The sequence below is a fragment of the Schistocerca piceifrons genome, chromosome 7, assembly GCF_021461385.2.
Source record: "Schistocerca piceifrons isolate TAMUIC-IGC-003096 chromosome 7, iqSchPice1.1, whole genome shotgun sequence".
NCBI classification, from domain to species: Eukaryota; Metazoa; Arthropoda; class Insecta; order Orthoptera; family Acrididae; genus Schistocerca; species Schistocerca piceifrons.
The window spans coordinates 151,834,430-151,852,289 of NC_060144.1; the positions used below are offsets into that span (position 1 = coordinate 151,834,430).

Below are 17,860 nucleotides of genomic sequence, written 5' to 3' on the forward strand. Positions count from 1 at the left end.
ATTCGTTATCTCCCTGGCCTCAACCTTTGCAAGTTCCAGTCCTCTACGTACTCCTAACCTCTTCCTTGGCTCCCACTCCAGTCTCACACATACTTTCCATTTCTCTGCTTCGCTTCCCCCTTCCCCTTCTTTCCATCACAGTGCTGAATCTAGCAGTCCATGATTCTGTCCCCACCATGCCCCTGCACATTCCCACCCCTACCCTTCTATCCTTCCTCCTGCTTAGCCAAAAGATCTTCTGCACATGCACTTTCTCCCCAGCCAAGATCTATACCTGCCACTGTGCTCAAAGCCAACAGTGGCTGTGTGTGTGTGTGTGTGTGTGTGTGTGTGTGTGTGTGTGTGTGTGTGTGTACACTTGTCTGTCCTATGTCACATTATCAGTCACCAACAAAGAGGTAACTTTTGTATCATTTGGTATTGTTTCTCATTTATTGAATCTAGGTCATTCACAGAGATATGACTCCTTTTTTCCTTTCTTTTTTTTTTGTTAAGTAAGTCAAAATAACAGAAGAGCCCCACAAAATGTGTAATGATGCTCAGAAAAGTAAGGTTAGCTTATTTCATTAAAATATTAAAGTACTTAGTAATAAGATAGAAGGGCTTCTTGTCTGTTTGGAAAATTTAGAGAAGTCTGAAGAAATAGACATCCTGTTCCTATCTGAGCACCAAATAACCATAGGATTAGATAAGTTCATATACAAGATTAAACTTGAGCAGCTTACTCATGCATAACTAGTATGGGAAAATGAGGAGTTGTTACATATGTTAAGACAGAACACAAGTTCAAAAACTCTGAAACAAGTAGATTTTGTAGTGATCAGTGCATAGAAGTGTGTGCTTGGGAATTAATGCTGAAAATAGTTCCCTTTTAATTGTAACTGCATATAGATCCCCATTGATATATTTTAAACTGTTTATGAATACACTTAGCAGATTCAGAAGGATGTAGGTTGCAGTAGTTACTTGGAGATGAAGCAGCCTGCACAGGATAGAGTGACTTGGAGAGCTGCATTAAACCAGTCTCTGGACTAAAGACCACAAGAACAACAACAACAACAACAACAACAACTTGAGGAATCTGGATTCCTTACTGTGTTATCTGTCAGACAGCATCAAGCAGTTAATAATCTTTGTGGTGACTTCACTGCAGATTTTCTAAAGGATTCTGATAGGCAATATGATGTAGAAGTCTTATTTGGATCCTACAATTTGATCTCACCATTCAACTTTCCAGCATGGGTGGGTAAAAACAGTAAAACCCTAACTGATTATGTTTTTTTTTTGGTAAAGCTCAAAGCAAGAAAAAAAACTGTTGACCCAGTAACAAATGCTCTCTCTGATCATGAGGCAAAATAGTTAGGATAAATAACATAGTGCCTTACAGTATGGATACACCTCAGGATAATTCATGACTCCAGGACAAATGTTTTTAAGAACAGTTAACAAGAGATGACCTGTGATGAAATTCATAATAAACCAAATGCTAACAAAATCTGATCTATCCAAAAATTGCTTTCCACATAAGCTAATCAGAAAGGACATTAAACAGCCATGTAAAAAACCATGGATTACTGTAGGGGTTAAAGGGTCTTGTGAAGTGTATCTGATGGCAAGAACAAACAGAGATCCTGCAGTAGTTGCCATCAAGGAATATGCACATAATGTTAGAAATTGATAATCCTGACAACAGCTTTAAGGCTACATGGAATATAGTGAAATGAGAGACAGGACAGCCGGCCACAAAGCAGGACAATATCACCACTGAACTGAATGGAAAGGCTACAAATGATGACTCATAGGTAGCAATTAATTTAATTAAGAAAATTACAAGTTCTCTCATATGTCTTGATTGCATTTTCAATATAATAGTAAAGATTTGTTCCCATATAATAATCCCAGTCTTATCTGAAATATGTAATGCATCACTACCAAATAATAAGCCCAGTCTTATGTCAAATATGTCATGCATCACTAACTCTAGGCGTTTTTCCAGAGAGCAACTCAAAATCTGTGATTCAGAAGAGTTGCTTTACTGAGAACACCATTTACATGTTCTTTTTATAAGCATAAAATAGTAAAATGATGCCATTTGGTATTTTCTGTGACCTGTCTAAGGCATTTGACTGTGTGAATCACAGTATTCTCCTAGATAAACAAATTAATTTGCAATGTGAATGTAAAACGACTCGTTCCACACCATTGTGATTTATCATGCAAAATGGTCCATCAGACTTGAAACTAACCAGCTGTTGGCTACCCATTTCCTTTATGTAAAGCAAACTGGTATTTAGTCCATTTGCATTTATCTATATCTGCAACTGAGGTTTTCCTGCCCGCTAAATTATATTTCAAAATATTTGAGAAAATGACATTAGTTGTTATTGTTGTTTCATATGCAAATAGATACAGAGACCCATCATGAAGCTAGCTAAAAATAACCAGTTACAGCATAAAAGAAAACTGTAGTCAACTTACTACAGGACACAGGGCATTCTATAGTGAGCATATGTGGCAGGAAATAGGGCAATATATATATGTGTGTGTGTGTTTGTGTGTGTGTGTGTGTGTGAGAGAGAGAGAGAGAGAGAGAGAGAGAGAGAGAGAGAGAGAGAGAGAGAGAGAGAGAAAAAGAGAGAGAAGCTTTTGGCGTGCAAGCCAGAAATAATAATAGTGAGATCTGATGACACAATGGTGGTTAGTCAGTTTGTTTAGAATCCTGATAGGTATTATGTATGAAACATGCATTAAACATGGTTACAAAGTCTTGCATGATGGAGCCCTTGAATAAAAAGTTCTTGATTAGCTTTCTGAGTCAAATTCGGATAAAATCCCAAGCTCTTGATGCCTACATCACTGTCATCAGGGGCCAAGTCTGACTATCGTGAAACTGTTGAGGCTCACGTTTTTACGTCCACCTTGTTGGTTAAATTAAGTCACAGAGATGGTGCATGATGAGGTGGAATCCTCTACAGCCATGGATTATGTTTCTGCTCACTGTCCAGCATCGCTTGCAGCACCACCACTCACAGCAGGTGATAAACTGTGCGAAATTTTCCCCTGTAATCTTTCTTTATCGAGTATACTCTCCATCCTACAGCTATAATTTTGATTGTGATGAGAAGTAACAATATGCCTATTCTTTTACCTCTTACTAACAATTAAACCACTTCTTTGTATAGAATGTAAATTACTGATATGAAGGCAGACCAAGGAAAGTCTTGAAGAGTAAGTTCTGGATAAGCTCTCAGTTTCCAAAAATTGTAGAATATTTTGCTAGTTGTTTTCGAAGACACTTTTAATGTCTGATTTGCTATTTCAGGGCACAGTGTTCTATAAAAAGCAGCTGAAAAGCATTCTATTATGACCATTAAATTAATTTATTATTTTTAGATGTTAATGACTCCACATTTGATGACTAAAGAAATTATTTATAGATCATATTTGATTGTTATTCCTTTGTATCAAATTTCCATAGACCTATTTTGAAAATTGTTTGTTACTGTATTTTCTAAAATTAATATTTGAACAACCAATGGAAACTGTAGGACATAATTCATTTTTGTAAAGTCTTCAAATTTCCAGTAACGTTTTATCAAATTTTTAAAGAAGCAGTTCAAAAATGTGTATCATATATATCTTCTAACAAATATTTTTAATGTCTACAGGTCTTCAAATTAGGGAAACAGTTGATGGTGAGGAAGTACAAAGCCTTTTACAGGACGAAAATGAAGCTTCTGTTGAAGAATTACAGGGGCTTCAGAAATCATTTAGAGATGCCTTTGAGAATGGACTTCTCAAAATTGGGGAATCATTTCCCTTCCTCTTTGGCTCTCGGACTTCAGATAAATCACAAAGTATCAGAGACAAGAAGATAAACTTTATACTGCCATTGTCTGGACGCTTCAACACTTTCAAGAGATTTATGTCTGTGTTTGAGGAAGTGTGTCTGATGAATGAAGAAGCTGTGTCACTTATAATAATTCTGTTTCCTAGTGATAAAGAGAACAGACTGAATGATACAGTGACTCTTGTGCAGAAACTTCAGGGAAGATACAGTAATGCTGATCTTACGATATACCCTGTGCTTGACACCTTTGCTCGAGCTATCGCGTTAGAAATAGGAACTGCACATTGCAAAGATGATGATTTAATATTTTTCATAGATGTGGACATGGTATTTACATCTGCAGCACTTGAAAGAATACGAATTAATACAATCCAAGGAAAACAAGCTTATTTTCCTATTGTGTTTAGTGAATTTGATCCAAGTGTCGTTTATTCTGAAGAAGGACTGGTGTCTTCACCAAATCATTTTCGAATTACTGAAGACAGTGGCTACTGGAGACAGTATGGTTTTGGAATAGCAAGTGTATATAAAAGTGATCTAAGAAGAATAGGGGGTTTTGATACATCAATAAGAGGATGGGGTAAAGAAGATGTGGACCTCTTTGATAAGTTCATCTTAGCAGCAAAAAACATATCTGTATTTCGAGCTGTAGATCCTCACTTAATTCATGTTTTCCACATAGTGGACTGTGATCCAAATTTAGAGGAAGCACAGCTCGAGATGTGTAAAAAGACTAGAGCAGATACCTATGGTGGAGTACACCAACTTGCAAGATATATTTATTCTCATCCAGATATTGTACAGTATGCTAGAAATAAAAGAAAACAAGATGCACCTTCCTGACAGCTAATTTATTTTTATTAGCATTTATAGATATTTCCTGCACAAAATACACACAAATCCCTGTAAGTATGTTTTGTTTCCTTTCCTTGTCTTGTTATTTGATAGTTTTATGGTGGTATTTACTAAAAGAAAAGTGAGTAAATGGGAGCAGTAATGCATTTTAAACATTTTCAGCCAACATTCTATGATGGCTGAACCTGTGGACAGTTAATGGATTGCAGTAAATGTAATGGATTATTGGGGGTGGGGTTGGGGTGGGGGGCAGAACAGTCCTCAATACACAGCTGAAGTTGACATCAGGAGATATATAGATGGGAATACTTCTCACACCAATGTAAAAAATTGTGCCATTCTTTGATAGATACAATAAGTCCTGGTTGAAGGGTTCTGTTGTACATGTAACTGCAGAGCTCCAGGAGTCACAGAACAGACTAGGACACTTACACAAGGTGAGATTGATGAGTTGAATCACACACAGCATGGTCTGCATTTGAATGTTTTCTGTAGGAGGTTTCTTAAATGACTAATTTCCAGAACCTTTCCATGTAACCAGAACACTGCCCAATTTCTGTTATGTTCATTTTCACTGCAGTTTCTTAGTATAAATTTTTTTGAAAGACATCACTGCCTGAATAATTGTAGGCACAGTTGCAACAATCAGTAGAGAGACAATAAATGACAGCTTAGTCAGCACAAATGGTAATAATTGCAATGCTTTGGGCATTTTCTATCAAAATGTAAAAAGTGTATTAAAAAAGAAAGATGAGTTTCTCATGTCATTACAGGGCACTGAAAAATCTGCAGGTACTCCTACAAATGTGCTGTGCACAACAGAACATCATTCAGAACTTACAGAAACTGAACAGACACAATTAGATCGATACACATTAGTATCCCATTACTGTAGACATAATATAAGAAAACAGAGTGTGGTTATGTGATTGAATATGGAATAAACCCCCGTCTATAGATTTAAATGAGTATTGCACTGAACAGCTGTTTGCGCGCTATATTTCAGCAGCAGACTTTGAAACATACATGATATCAGTTCTGACAGTGTACAGACACCCGGAAGCAATGGTTTTAAACTTCCTTAAGCAATTAAGAGATATTACTAATAAGACTTAGTAGAAATAACTGTCTAGTCATTGTATGTAGGGGTTTCAATATTAATTTCAGTTTGATAATTTGAGGAATAAAGGTAACAACTCACCGAATGGTTAATGTACGAGGGGGGACCCAAAAATAACCTGAATTTCTTTCTAGAAAGCATATACTTTATTGTTTTCAAATACAACCTTAATCTCCTTCGAAGTAGTCTCCATTAGCATTAATATACTTGTCCAAACGTTCATTCCAGTGTTCGAAGCACCTTTTAAATTTGTCCTCTTTGATACCTGCTCGCAATTTCATGACATTGCGTTTTACGTCTTCCACATCAGCAAAACGCTTCCCTCTCAAGTCTCTTTTCATCCTCGGGAATAGGAAGAAGTCCGCGGGTGCTAAATCCGGTGAATAGGGCGTGTGGGTCTGGTAGTCGTCTTCGTTGAGGCCAAAAACTGGTGAACGCTGAGAGCCGCGTGTGCGGGAGCATTGTCGTGATGCAGGAACCACATGCCAGAATACCACAAAGCCGAACATTTTTGCAACAAACTTCTGCGAAGCCGTTTCATAATCTCCAAATAGAATTGTTGGTTTACTGTCTGGTTTTCAGGGAAAAATTCAGAGTGTACGATCCCTTTGATGTCAAAAAAACAGATTAACATCATTTTCTCATTTGATTTCACTTGTCTAGCTTTTTTTGTCAAGGTGAGCCAGGTGACTTCCATTGTGATGACTGTTGTTTACTTTCTGGATCGTACACGTATCACCATGACTCATCACCCGTAGTGATTTTGTTGAAAAAAATGTGGATAATCTTTGAATGCACACTTCATTTCGAGACAGGCTTGAACGCAACGACCCTTTCATCCCTGGTAAGAAGCTTCGGCACGAATTTGGCTGACACTCTTTGCATCCCCAAACTGATGTTCAAGATGCACTGAATTGAGCTCCAGGACAACCCGGACAAGTTCTCGAGTTGGTCGATTGTCCTACATTGATCTTCACTGATGAGATCACGGATTTTGTCGAAGTTGTCGTCGCTTTGAGCAGTTGAAAGTCGACCAGAATGGGGCTGATCTTCAACCACCATTTCTCCCTTTTTAAACCGAGAAAACCATTCGTACACTTGCGTTTTACTAAGAGCATGGTCTTTGTAGGCTATCCGACTCATCGCAACAGTTTCTGCTGAGTCCTTACCGAGCAAGAAACAAAACTTAACTGCCACACGTTATTCGTAAGAACTAGCCATTTCCTCGGGTCATGTCTGCATTGTACGCAGTACGCACACTCAAAGAACTGCCAAAGAAACCACACTTCTCACTGTTGGGTGACGCTGCGTGGCAGAATGACTCAGCAGAGCTCCAACTACAACCCTCTGGCGGTGCAACCTGCTACTACAAGTACACGATGTGCAGCATTACGATTCCGGTTACTTTTGGGTCCCCCCTCATACAATGAGTTATTGACAGATAAATAAACAAGACTGAGAAATTTGCTAGCTTTTGGTTGTGTCAGATGGAATAAGCAAGGGCAGAAAGAAGAAGGGAAGTGGAAACAAAAGTTGGGGAAATGTCCCTTATGGCTGGGTCTGTGAGGCAGCGGGTGGATGGGATACAAATGCGGCATTGCCGATCTCATTCTGACAGCAGGCAAGGGCAGTTGTGTGCAATGCATGAGAAATTACTGGACGGACAATAGGAAAAATTTTAGCAATGACACACAATAGATGAGATATTTAATTCTTTCCTTAAAAAACAAAACAAAAAAAATCTTCCAACACTGTGGATGCTGTTTCCCTACACAACAGGTATGGGACAATGGAATCTGAAAGACAGGGTGGCTAACACCTGAGCTGAAAGTACTTAGTGCCACAAGAAGACTGTGTTATTTAATGTAATAAAAGACTAACTCTACTGAAGACTTACAGGTGCCCTACAAACTGTATTGCACAATTCTTCACAGTGACATTAAAATGGTCAAAACCACAGTTTGTGCACAACAATTAAAAATTCTAACAACAACATAAAAGCAATATTGGGTATTATTAGACATGAAATAAATAAACTTTGTACCAGAAATGATATTTAACTCCATGATGATATTAGTAGTGAGACAGATTATGTTAAATTCTTGGGCAGGCACTGTGTATTCCACCATAAGTTTAGTGAAATCAACACATGCATTTCTTGATTCATTCATTGATTGAGTTCCATAGATCTCACCAAGAAGGAGAACCGTCAGGATGAGGAATGAATCAAGATACACATGACCAAAAGACAAATAGATCATAGAACTGAATTTGTATACTGTATTGACAATAAACCATCACTAGACTACCTGATGCTATTATTGCTTATGCTAGATGAATTTAATCAAGTAAATTAGAAAGAAAGCTACTACTTTGAAAAAGGTCACTGTCTCCACAACTATACCAGATGTCTTATATAAGTAATTTAATATTTACTTGATTATGATATATTTCAAAGAAAGCATTATCTTACATCTGTAAATACCAAGTCCTATTTACAGTACATTAATACTTGCCATGCAGCTTTATAACAAACTCTGCTACTTGCTGTGTACCTATAATTTGATTAAAATGACTGTGATTGACAGATTGCAGTGACGGAGGACAGTGTTGCGAGCATGCAGCTTCTGGCATGCTGCCAATCATGCTTGACAAAGTGCGTATGCACCTACAAAACAGTCTGCACAGTAAGCATATGGGGCTCGAGAAAGAACTACAGCTGGCTGGCAGCTGCCCCCTATCACTTGATGCACCATAACATCAATCACAAGTTATTTTAATCAAAGCATAACAAACTTTTTAATTCCTGAAACTAGGTATTCAGATAATTTATAGAAAGTGTAGCTAATGATGGCAATTTTTAATTTTCTTTTCAACTGGCATGGATTTATTGGTTTATGTTAGATGGGAACTTGTTGAAAATCTTCCCATGAAAGTACATAAACCCATTATGAACCCTAGGTCTTGCCTAGAAAGACACTAGATTCACGTAGGTGACGCTTCTCCATTACGTCACTATGACACGTCCATGACCTCAGTTTTGACCATCAGCAGTGACAGCTCTCTGTAAACAGAAGATGAATAACTGATCATTCCACAAGAAGTTCACTGCGCTCAGACTCAACATGGCCATGAAAGTTGATAGACGTCCCTGGCAGTCAAATCTGTTCTTGTATACACAGGTAATGAAAACAACAACCAATATTTTTGATATGTAAACTGCAATTACAAAAATGTTCCATAGATGATGGCATAAATCAACAAGATGATGGTATCAACTCTCAAGTGAAATTGTCAGCTCTCTGTAAACACAAGATGGATGACTGACCATTCCACGGGAAGCTCACCACACTCAGACACGATATGACCCTGAAAGTCAATAGACATCCCTGATGGTCAAAAATGCACATGTACATATCATAGTGATGTTATGAAGAAGCATTACTGAAGTGAACCAGCATCTCCCTAGGCAAGAGGGCAAAGTCTACATGAACCTTACTTTTGCGTTTTTTATTTTGACTGTGTAACTCACAGTTCAACTGATTCTGATTTTTATTATCAGCAGCACACTCCATGAAGGGGTAAATTTATTAAGAACTGAGAGATATAATTACAAGATACATAAAAAGGCTTCTGCAAGATGCATGGTTATCTACTTTATGTAATATTCTTACTGCTTGTTTCTGCTGAATAAACATGTTATTGACTTAAGAGGCTCTGCCTCATAGGATAATTTCTTGGGATAACAGGGAGTGAAAATACCAAAAATAAGAAAATGTTATTGCCTTCTGGTTGATACAGTGAGAAGTGGTTCTAAGGGCATAACATGTTGAACTGAGCTTCTCGATTATTTTATCGGTGTTCAAACAAATTAGAGGTATAGAATCAGGTGTCATCAACAACCACCAGGTGCACACCCTGTGATTTACAAGGCACCAATGCAACCAGAAAGTACCGTGCAAGTACATCTAAAATTTTGGTATGCAGAGCAATTCCCAGAAGATATCTAATGCTATATCTCAACATTCAGTGATCAATCTCATGGTGAAAACTTTGGATGTTGCAGCTTTATTAGTGCCTGGAAAAGGTTTAAACTTTGCACTGATACCCAAGGGCATACCAGTGTTGATTTAATAAATTCTGTCAAACAGGTTGTTTTTAAATTACCTCCTGATGTTGCCAAGGACATTAGGGAGAAGAATGTCATGCGCTCACTTGGGCAGAGTAATATAACAGAAGCTGAAATGGCTGCTTTGCATTTTTCTGGGTGGATCCTGATATTGTTATCCTACCCATGGACAAGGGAAATGCTGTAGTTGTGTGGGACAAGCAGGGTTATTTTCCAGAGTTGTAGTCTTTACTAACTGATTCATTACATCAGAGGTTCAATGCTGAACTGAAAAAACGGGTTGAGAGGAAGACTAACAATTTCCTGAAAAAACAATTCTTGTTGCAAGAGACTACCAGAGTCTTAATTCTTATTGTGCTGTCCCCTCTAGATTACACGGCATTCCAAAGGCCCACAGGATGTGGTTTCTCTTAACATTACACACCATATACCTTAGCAAAACACATTGCTACTCTGTTGAGGGCACTAGTAGGTGTGTGAGTGTATCGCATTAAGATCTTGTTGGATTGAAACTTTCTAGCAGATTAAAACTGTGTTCTGGACCAAGATTCAAACTCGGGACCCTTGCCTTTCACAGGCAAGCACTCTACCAACTGAGCTACCTTCCAAATTTCACAGAAGCTCTCCTGCAAAACTTGCAGAACTAGTACTTCTGGAAGAAACGATATTGTGGAGACATGGCTTAGCCACAGCCTCGGGAATGTGAGAATGGGTTGTGAATTGTGCTTGGGTAGCTCAGTTGGTACAGCACCTGCCTGTGAAAGGCAAAAGCCCCAAGTTCAAGTCTCAGTCCGGCACACAGTTTTAATCTGCCAGGAAATTTCATATCAGTGCACACTCCACTGTGGAGTGCAAATTTCATCCTGGAAACGTGGTGGATTTTTTGCATTGATTAAGAGGATTGCATTTGAACGACTTCAACATTCTAGTGAGTTTTGATGTGGTCTCTCTCTTCACTCATGTTCCTCTGTCTGATTCATCGTGGTTAACTGAGGTTAGGTCTGGTTTTGTTGCCCATTAGAAGATTGACATTTGAAGTGTACAACCATTTCCACCACCATATACCTTAACAAAAGATCTTTCTGAGAACCTGAGAAAATTCTGGACATACATAAAATCAATAAGCAGGTTGAAAGTTTCTATAAAGTCACTCACTGACCAGTCTGGAGTGGAAATAGTGGATGGCAAAAGGAAAGCTGAAGATTTAAGTTTAAGAAATCATTCATGCAGGAGGATCATATAAATGTACCATAATTTTACTGATATTGAGAAGGCGTATGACAGTATCTGTAGGGACAAGCTCTGGGATGTGCTGAACGCAAAAGGGATAGATGAAGAGATAACACGAAAAGTCAGAAAAATGTATGAGGGAAGTGAGAGTTGTGTGAAAGTGGGGAGGGAACGTACTGCATGGTTCAAGCTGGAAAATGGGCTGCGACAGGGAAGTGCACTTTCGCCTTTATTGTTTATTATTGTTATGGATGAAATCCTACAGCAAGTATCAGATGCAATTGGAGATCATAAAATGAAAGCAGTGCTTTTTGCCGATGACCTGATGTTATGGGGAAATTGCGAGAAGGAGGTGCAAGATCAGTTAGATGTATGGGAGGCAATGGCAGCACAATATGGAATACATTTCTCTGCAAAGAAAAGTGAAATAATTGTCACAACAAGGAAGAAGAATAGGTCAAATGTGGATGTAACTTGTGGAGGGGAAAAACTACAAGTGGTAGAGAACTTCAAGTACCTGGGAAGCACGATTGAAAGTAAGGGGGGAAACGCAATGGAAATAAATGAAAGGTGCAGAAAAGCAGGGCAGTTCTACAAATGCATTAGGGGGCTTATTTGGAGCAAGGAGGTGCCACAGAAATCCAAGGGAATTATATACCGAACCTACTTTGTCCCCATATTGGCATACGGAAGTGAGACATGGGTAATGCACAAAAGCGACAAAAGTAGAATACAGGCTAGTGAAATGAAGTTCCAGAGGAGCAGGTTGAGTGTAAAAAGACGAGACAGATTGCGAAATGTGTATGTGAGGGAAAGACTAAAGGAGGAACGAGTACAGGACAGGATAGAAAAATCAAGACTGCAGTGGTATGGACACATGAAGAGAATGGATGAGGGAAGAATTCCAAAGAGGATGTTTGATCTGCAACTGGAGGGGAAGAGGCCCAGAGGAAGACCAAGAGATAGATGGGTGAAGGGAGTGAAGGAATGTGTGACGAGAAGAGGAGAGAACTGGACGAAGGTGGAAGAGGGGGAATGGTGGAAAGACAGAACACAATGGAGGGGCTTGTGTTCCCAACAGACCCAGCCAGTGGCTGGAAACTGTCCAAGATGATGATGATGATGATGATTTTACTGTCTCATAGACTTGCACATGGAGGACGTTGAAATAGGCATCCCTGGCATAGAGAAGCAACTGAAAGAATTGAAAACAAATAAATCACCAGGTCCAGATGGAATCCCAGTTCAGTTTAACAGAGAGTACTCTACAGCATGGACCTAGTAACTTGCATTTGTCACATATATCTCATCCACAAGAGTCCCAAGCAACTGGAAAAAAGTGCAGGTGACTCCAGTATATAATGAAGGTTAAAGAACAAACCTGCATAATTTCACTTTAATATCCTTAACACTGGTTTTCTGCAAAATTCTTGAAAATATTCTGAGTTCAAATGGAATAAATTTCCTTGAGACAGAAAAGCTTCTGCCCACAAATCAGCATGGATTTAGAAAGCATTGCTCACGAAAAACTCAGCTTGACTTTATTTCACGTGGTATCCTGTGAACCATGGATAATGGGCAAAAGGTAGATTCCATATTCCTAGATTTCTGGAAAGCATTTGACACAATGCCCCACTGTGGACTGATGATGAAGGTCTGAGCATCTGGATTAGGTTCAGAGATATGCGAGTGGCTTAAAATCTTCTTAAGTAACAGAACCCAGTACATTGTACTTGACGGAAACTGTTCACCAGAGGCAAGTGTATCATCAGGAGTGTCCCACGGAAGTGTGATATGACCCTTCTTTCATTCTCTTTATACATAAATTATCTGACAGACAGGGTGAACAGCAATTTACAGTTGTTTGCTGACGATGCTGAGGCATACAGTAAGGTGGCATTGTTGAGTGACTGTAGGAGGATACACGATGACTTGGACAGAATTTCTGGTGATGAATTACAATGTGCTCTAAACGTAGAAAAATGTAATTTAATGTGGATGAGTAGGGAACACAATCAATTAATGTTTGAATACAGCATAGTAGTGTACTGCTTGGCACAATCACATTGATTAATTATCTGGGTGTAATGTTGTAAAGCAATATAAAATGAAATGAACACATCAGATTGATAGTAAAGAAAGTGAATGGTCAACTTCATTTTATTGGGAGAATTTGAGGAAATTAGGCTCATCTATAGAAGAGGTGGCTTATAGAGCACTAGTGCCACCCAGTCATGAGTAAAGCTGAATTGCTTGCAATCCCCACCAAGTCAGTTTAAAGGAAGACATCAAACCAGGTTTATACCGGCAGGTTCAGTCAGCATGCAAGTATCATGGAGATACTACAGGAACTCAAATGAGAATCTCTGAAGAGATGATGTTCTTTTTGCAAGACACTATTCAGGAAATTAAGAGAATGAGCATTTGAGCCCTACTGCAGAACGATTCTACTGCTGCCAATCTAAATGTCACCTAAGGACCAAGAAGATAAGATGAGAGAAATTATTTCTCATATCGGGGCTTACCAACAGTCATTTTTTCCTTACGCTACTCATGAGTGGAACAGGAAAGGAAGTGACTAATAGTGGTACATGGTACCCTCCGCCATCCACTATACAGTGGCTTGCAAAATATATTTTTAGATGTACTATTAATGACCGCATTTTGGCTTTAACTTAATTTCTATTCACTGACCATGTGAACAGATGTATGGAGTTGCAATGGTGAGCCCTTTGTCACGGGAACATACCCTGGAGTCAGCAATATTGTAACCTATGATTCTTTTTTTTTCAGATATATAGAGGTTGTTTTGTCGTTTGGCCTCATGGAAGTGAGAATTTAAACGACTTTTTGGAACATCTGAATTCAAAGCACTAGAATATTCCCTTCATGATGGAAGTGGACAAGATGAGTTGCCTTTCCTTCCTTCATGTGATGGTCAGTAGGAAAGTTTATGGTATTGTGGGACATGTCATACATAAGAAGCCAACTCACACTGATTTGTTTCTTCCTGCTGATAGCCGTCACCATCCAGCTCAGCATGAAGACCTTGGTTCATAAGGCTTCTTACATCATCTGAGACCCTGAAAGTTGTCAGCCGAGTTAAACCACTTCGAACTCACCTCTTATTGGAATGGTTACAGTGAAAGATAAGATGTGCATTGCACTATCGACCAACCATGAATTAGGTAAAAGATGAAAATAATGAGGTGGTACCAATTCTATGGACTTTCTACATTATTCAGATAGCATTTTCAACAGGATTGCTCATATTACACAGAAACATGATGTGAAATGTTCCTTTAGGGTCTGTAAAGGATGATCTTATTTTATGTAAAGTGGGTGTCTATTGTACCACTTGCAGTTATGGCATATCACACACTGGTCAGACCATCAGGACCATGGCGGAATCATTTATTGAGTGTAAGCATCACACACATTTACATTTGAGCAAATCTGGTGTTGCATTGGTACCAGTCATCCTATGACACATAACAATATAGTGATTCTGGCAGGTGCATCCAGCTATAGGGGTAGTGTTATCAAGAAAGCAGTTGAGATTAAATTAATAAGCAATCTTATAAATAGAGGTAGAGATTTTTGTTTAAATTCTGCATGGAATCCTACACTCTTCCTAGTCAAACAACTTAGAGGCAGTATTAATGCTACCTCACTCATTAGTAATTAAATTTTGTAATTAAATTTAACAGTTAATAAATTCTGACTTGGGTCATCTTTGGTTTTGTAGCGGTATTAGTGTTTTGGTGCGTGTTGGCTTTCAGCACGTACTCTCATATCGAGATTTTAAATTTCCTTACACTGGGCTTCCTTATTGCAATTACATCTTCTAAATCACATGGTGTCATCTGTAGAAATATCAGCAGTTGTCAAAAATGTCAGCCAGCCAGATACACAGCAGTCACATAAGTTGTTTGGACATTTTATGCGCTGGAAGAAACTCAAGTTTCACAGTTTATCTGTTTATTGTCTCAATTATCTTGTTATCCAGCTGAACCCTAAGGAGTTTTACATTGTGCATTTCATTTAGTGTGACCATAAATGTCTATAAATGTTACTAACAAGTGGAGGGCAAAGACTGCGGTACTTTTGGGTTCTGTCAAAGACAACTTGATGCTCCACAAGGCTGGGGTTTACAAGACCCACTGCAAGTGTTGATTTTCATACATGAGGCAGATGATTCATACAGTCCATGAAAGAAGCACAGAGCACCACAAATATACTTGAATTTTGCAGCCCATTAAATCAGCTATAGCACAGCACTGAATCATTACTGGTCACTCTATGTGGTGTGAAAATGTCTTAATTCTGGCACTGACTTCATCTTCTAGGGACATGATGGTGAAAGATGCAGCTGAAATTTGTTCTGCAAAGAATTTAATCAATATAGGCAGTGGTTTCATCTACATCTATATGCATCCTCCATAAGCCACCATATGGTGCACGGCGGAGGATACACATTTCTTTTCCTGTTTCATTTGCAACAAGAGTGAGGGAGAAAGATTGTCTGTATGCCTGTGTATGAGCTCTAATTTCTCTTACCTTATCTTCATGGTCCTTACGTGAAATGTACGTTGGCAGCTGTAGAATTGTTCTGCAGTCAGGTTCTAATGCCAGTTCTCTAAATTTTATTAATAATGTTCTTTGAAAAGAATGTCATCTTACTTCCAGGATCACCATCTGAGTTCACTAAGCACCTCTGTAACAAATCTGATGATCAAGTCTACTGGTAACCAACATAACAGCATGCCTCTGAATTGCTTCAGTGTCTTCCTTTAATCCTAACAGATGGGGATCCCAAATACTTGAGCAGTACTGCCGTACTCAAGAATGGGTTGCACTAGCATTCTATAAGCAGTATCCTTCACAGTTGGATCACACTTCCATAAAATTCATCCAATTAACTGAAGTCAATCATTCACTTCTCCTACTATTCAATTCAATTCAATTTATTAGCGTCCTTGTAGTACATCATCGAAATGATATAGGACTTGTCAATAAACATTACAATTTAAAATACATATACATGAAAATTTGTAATTGAATTTACATGTCACTTAGACATTACAATTTTAATAGAACTTTTAGAACATTAACATAAAAATACACAAGTAGGATAACAACGTACAAAAAAAAAAAAAAAGTTAGTGATTCTCACATCAAAGATTATTTACATTCTTACATTAACAGTTTCACACTTTCATAGAAACAGCAAGTATTTAAATGTGAGCAATTACACATATTTAGTATGTCAGGGAAATAATAACTGCGCTTTTATTGTCAACGATTCACAAACTCTTCAATACTGTAAAAACTATTGCTTAATAACATGTTTTTTAATTCTCTTTTAAATATGTACAGTTTTGGTATTATTTTTAGTTCTTTGGGGAGAGCACTGTAGAGGATTTTGGGTTGGTATAGTACACTTTTGTGATACATAGCTGTTTTATGAATTTCTCTGTGGAAATCATTCCTATTCCTTGTTTCGTAGTTGTGAAATTCTCTGTTTAATGTAGAAAATTCCTCGTGTTCTTTTAAGAAACATATGGTTTCATATATGTATAAAGATGGTAGTGTCATGATTTTTAATTCTTTGAAAGCTTGCCTACGAGAGTCTCTATATCCTATACCTTTTATTATTCTGACTGCCTTCTTTTGTAGTCTAAATGAGTGTTTTGTTAGACTGATGTTCCCCCAAAACTGTACGTCGTATCTTAATAAACTGTGCATGAATGAGAAATAAACACATAACACTGTTTTAATATTACATGAGCTTTTAAGCATTCTAAGTATATAACATGTTTGACTTAATTTTTTGTTCAATGATATTACATGCTTTTCCCATCTTAAGTGTTCATCAAACCATACTCCCAAGAATTTAGTGTATGATGCTTGTTCAATCTTACACTTACCCAGTTCTACTGTAAGGTTAGTTTTTATTTTATTTGTAATATGTCTGAAGTTGATCCACGTTGTTTTTTTGGCATTCACAATGAGTCTGTTTTCATTAAACCATCTGTCTGCTTCGTCTGTTGCTAATGTGACTTTTTCCTGTAAGTCAGCTTCACTATTTGCTTTAACAAACAAACTTGTATCATCAGCAAACAGTACTGCCTCTGCTTCAGATAGATGACTTGGTAGGTCATTGATAAATATTAAAAACAGTAATGGCCCTAATACAGATCCCTCCATACAAAACTCTCTCAAATCTTGATGAATATGTCCTATCTGCCTGGCTTATCTCCACCTTCTGATACCTGTCTGACAGATATGATTCAAACCATTTGTGGGCAACTCCACGTATCCCATAGGCATATAACTTCCTAAGCAGTAACTTATGGTCGATGATATCAAAGGCCTTTGATAAGTCTAAAAACAATCCACAATTTAATTCCTTTCTGTTTATGGAATTTAGAACAAGTTGCAAAAAATTGAAGATAGCTGTTTCAGTTGATTTATTTTTACGGAAACCATTTTGCGCATTAACCAATATTCTATTCTTAATAAGAAATTTGTATAGTCTCTGATACATTATCCTTTCTATTATTTTTGAGAAACCTGACAACATTGATAAAGGCCTAAAGTTACTAACATCATATTTATCACCATTCTTGTAAAGTGGCTTTATAGTAGACATTTTAAGTTTTGATGGGAACAC

The 17,860-nt window shown here is 37.9% G+C and overlaps 1 protein-coding gene across 1 annotated transcript in view; it reads left to right on the top strand.

The window, feature by feature from the left end:
• LOC124709138 (chondroitin sulfate synthase 1) overlaps nucleotides 1-4,695 on the top strand; it is a 310,662-nt gene extending 305,967 nt beyond the window's left edge. The window contains exon 8 of the mRNA XM_047240807.1: nucleotides 3,669-4,695. Coding sequence (XP_047096763.1) covers nucleotides 3,669-4,693 — 1,025 coding nt within the window. The 3' untranslated portion in view covers nucleotides 4,694-4,695. The remainder of the gene's footprint in view (nucleotides 1-3,668) is intronic.
• The last annotated feature ends 13,165 nt before the right edge of the window (nucleotides 4,696-17,860 follow it).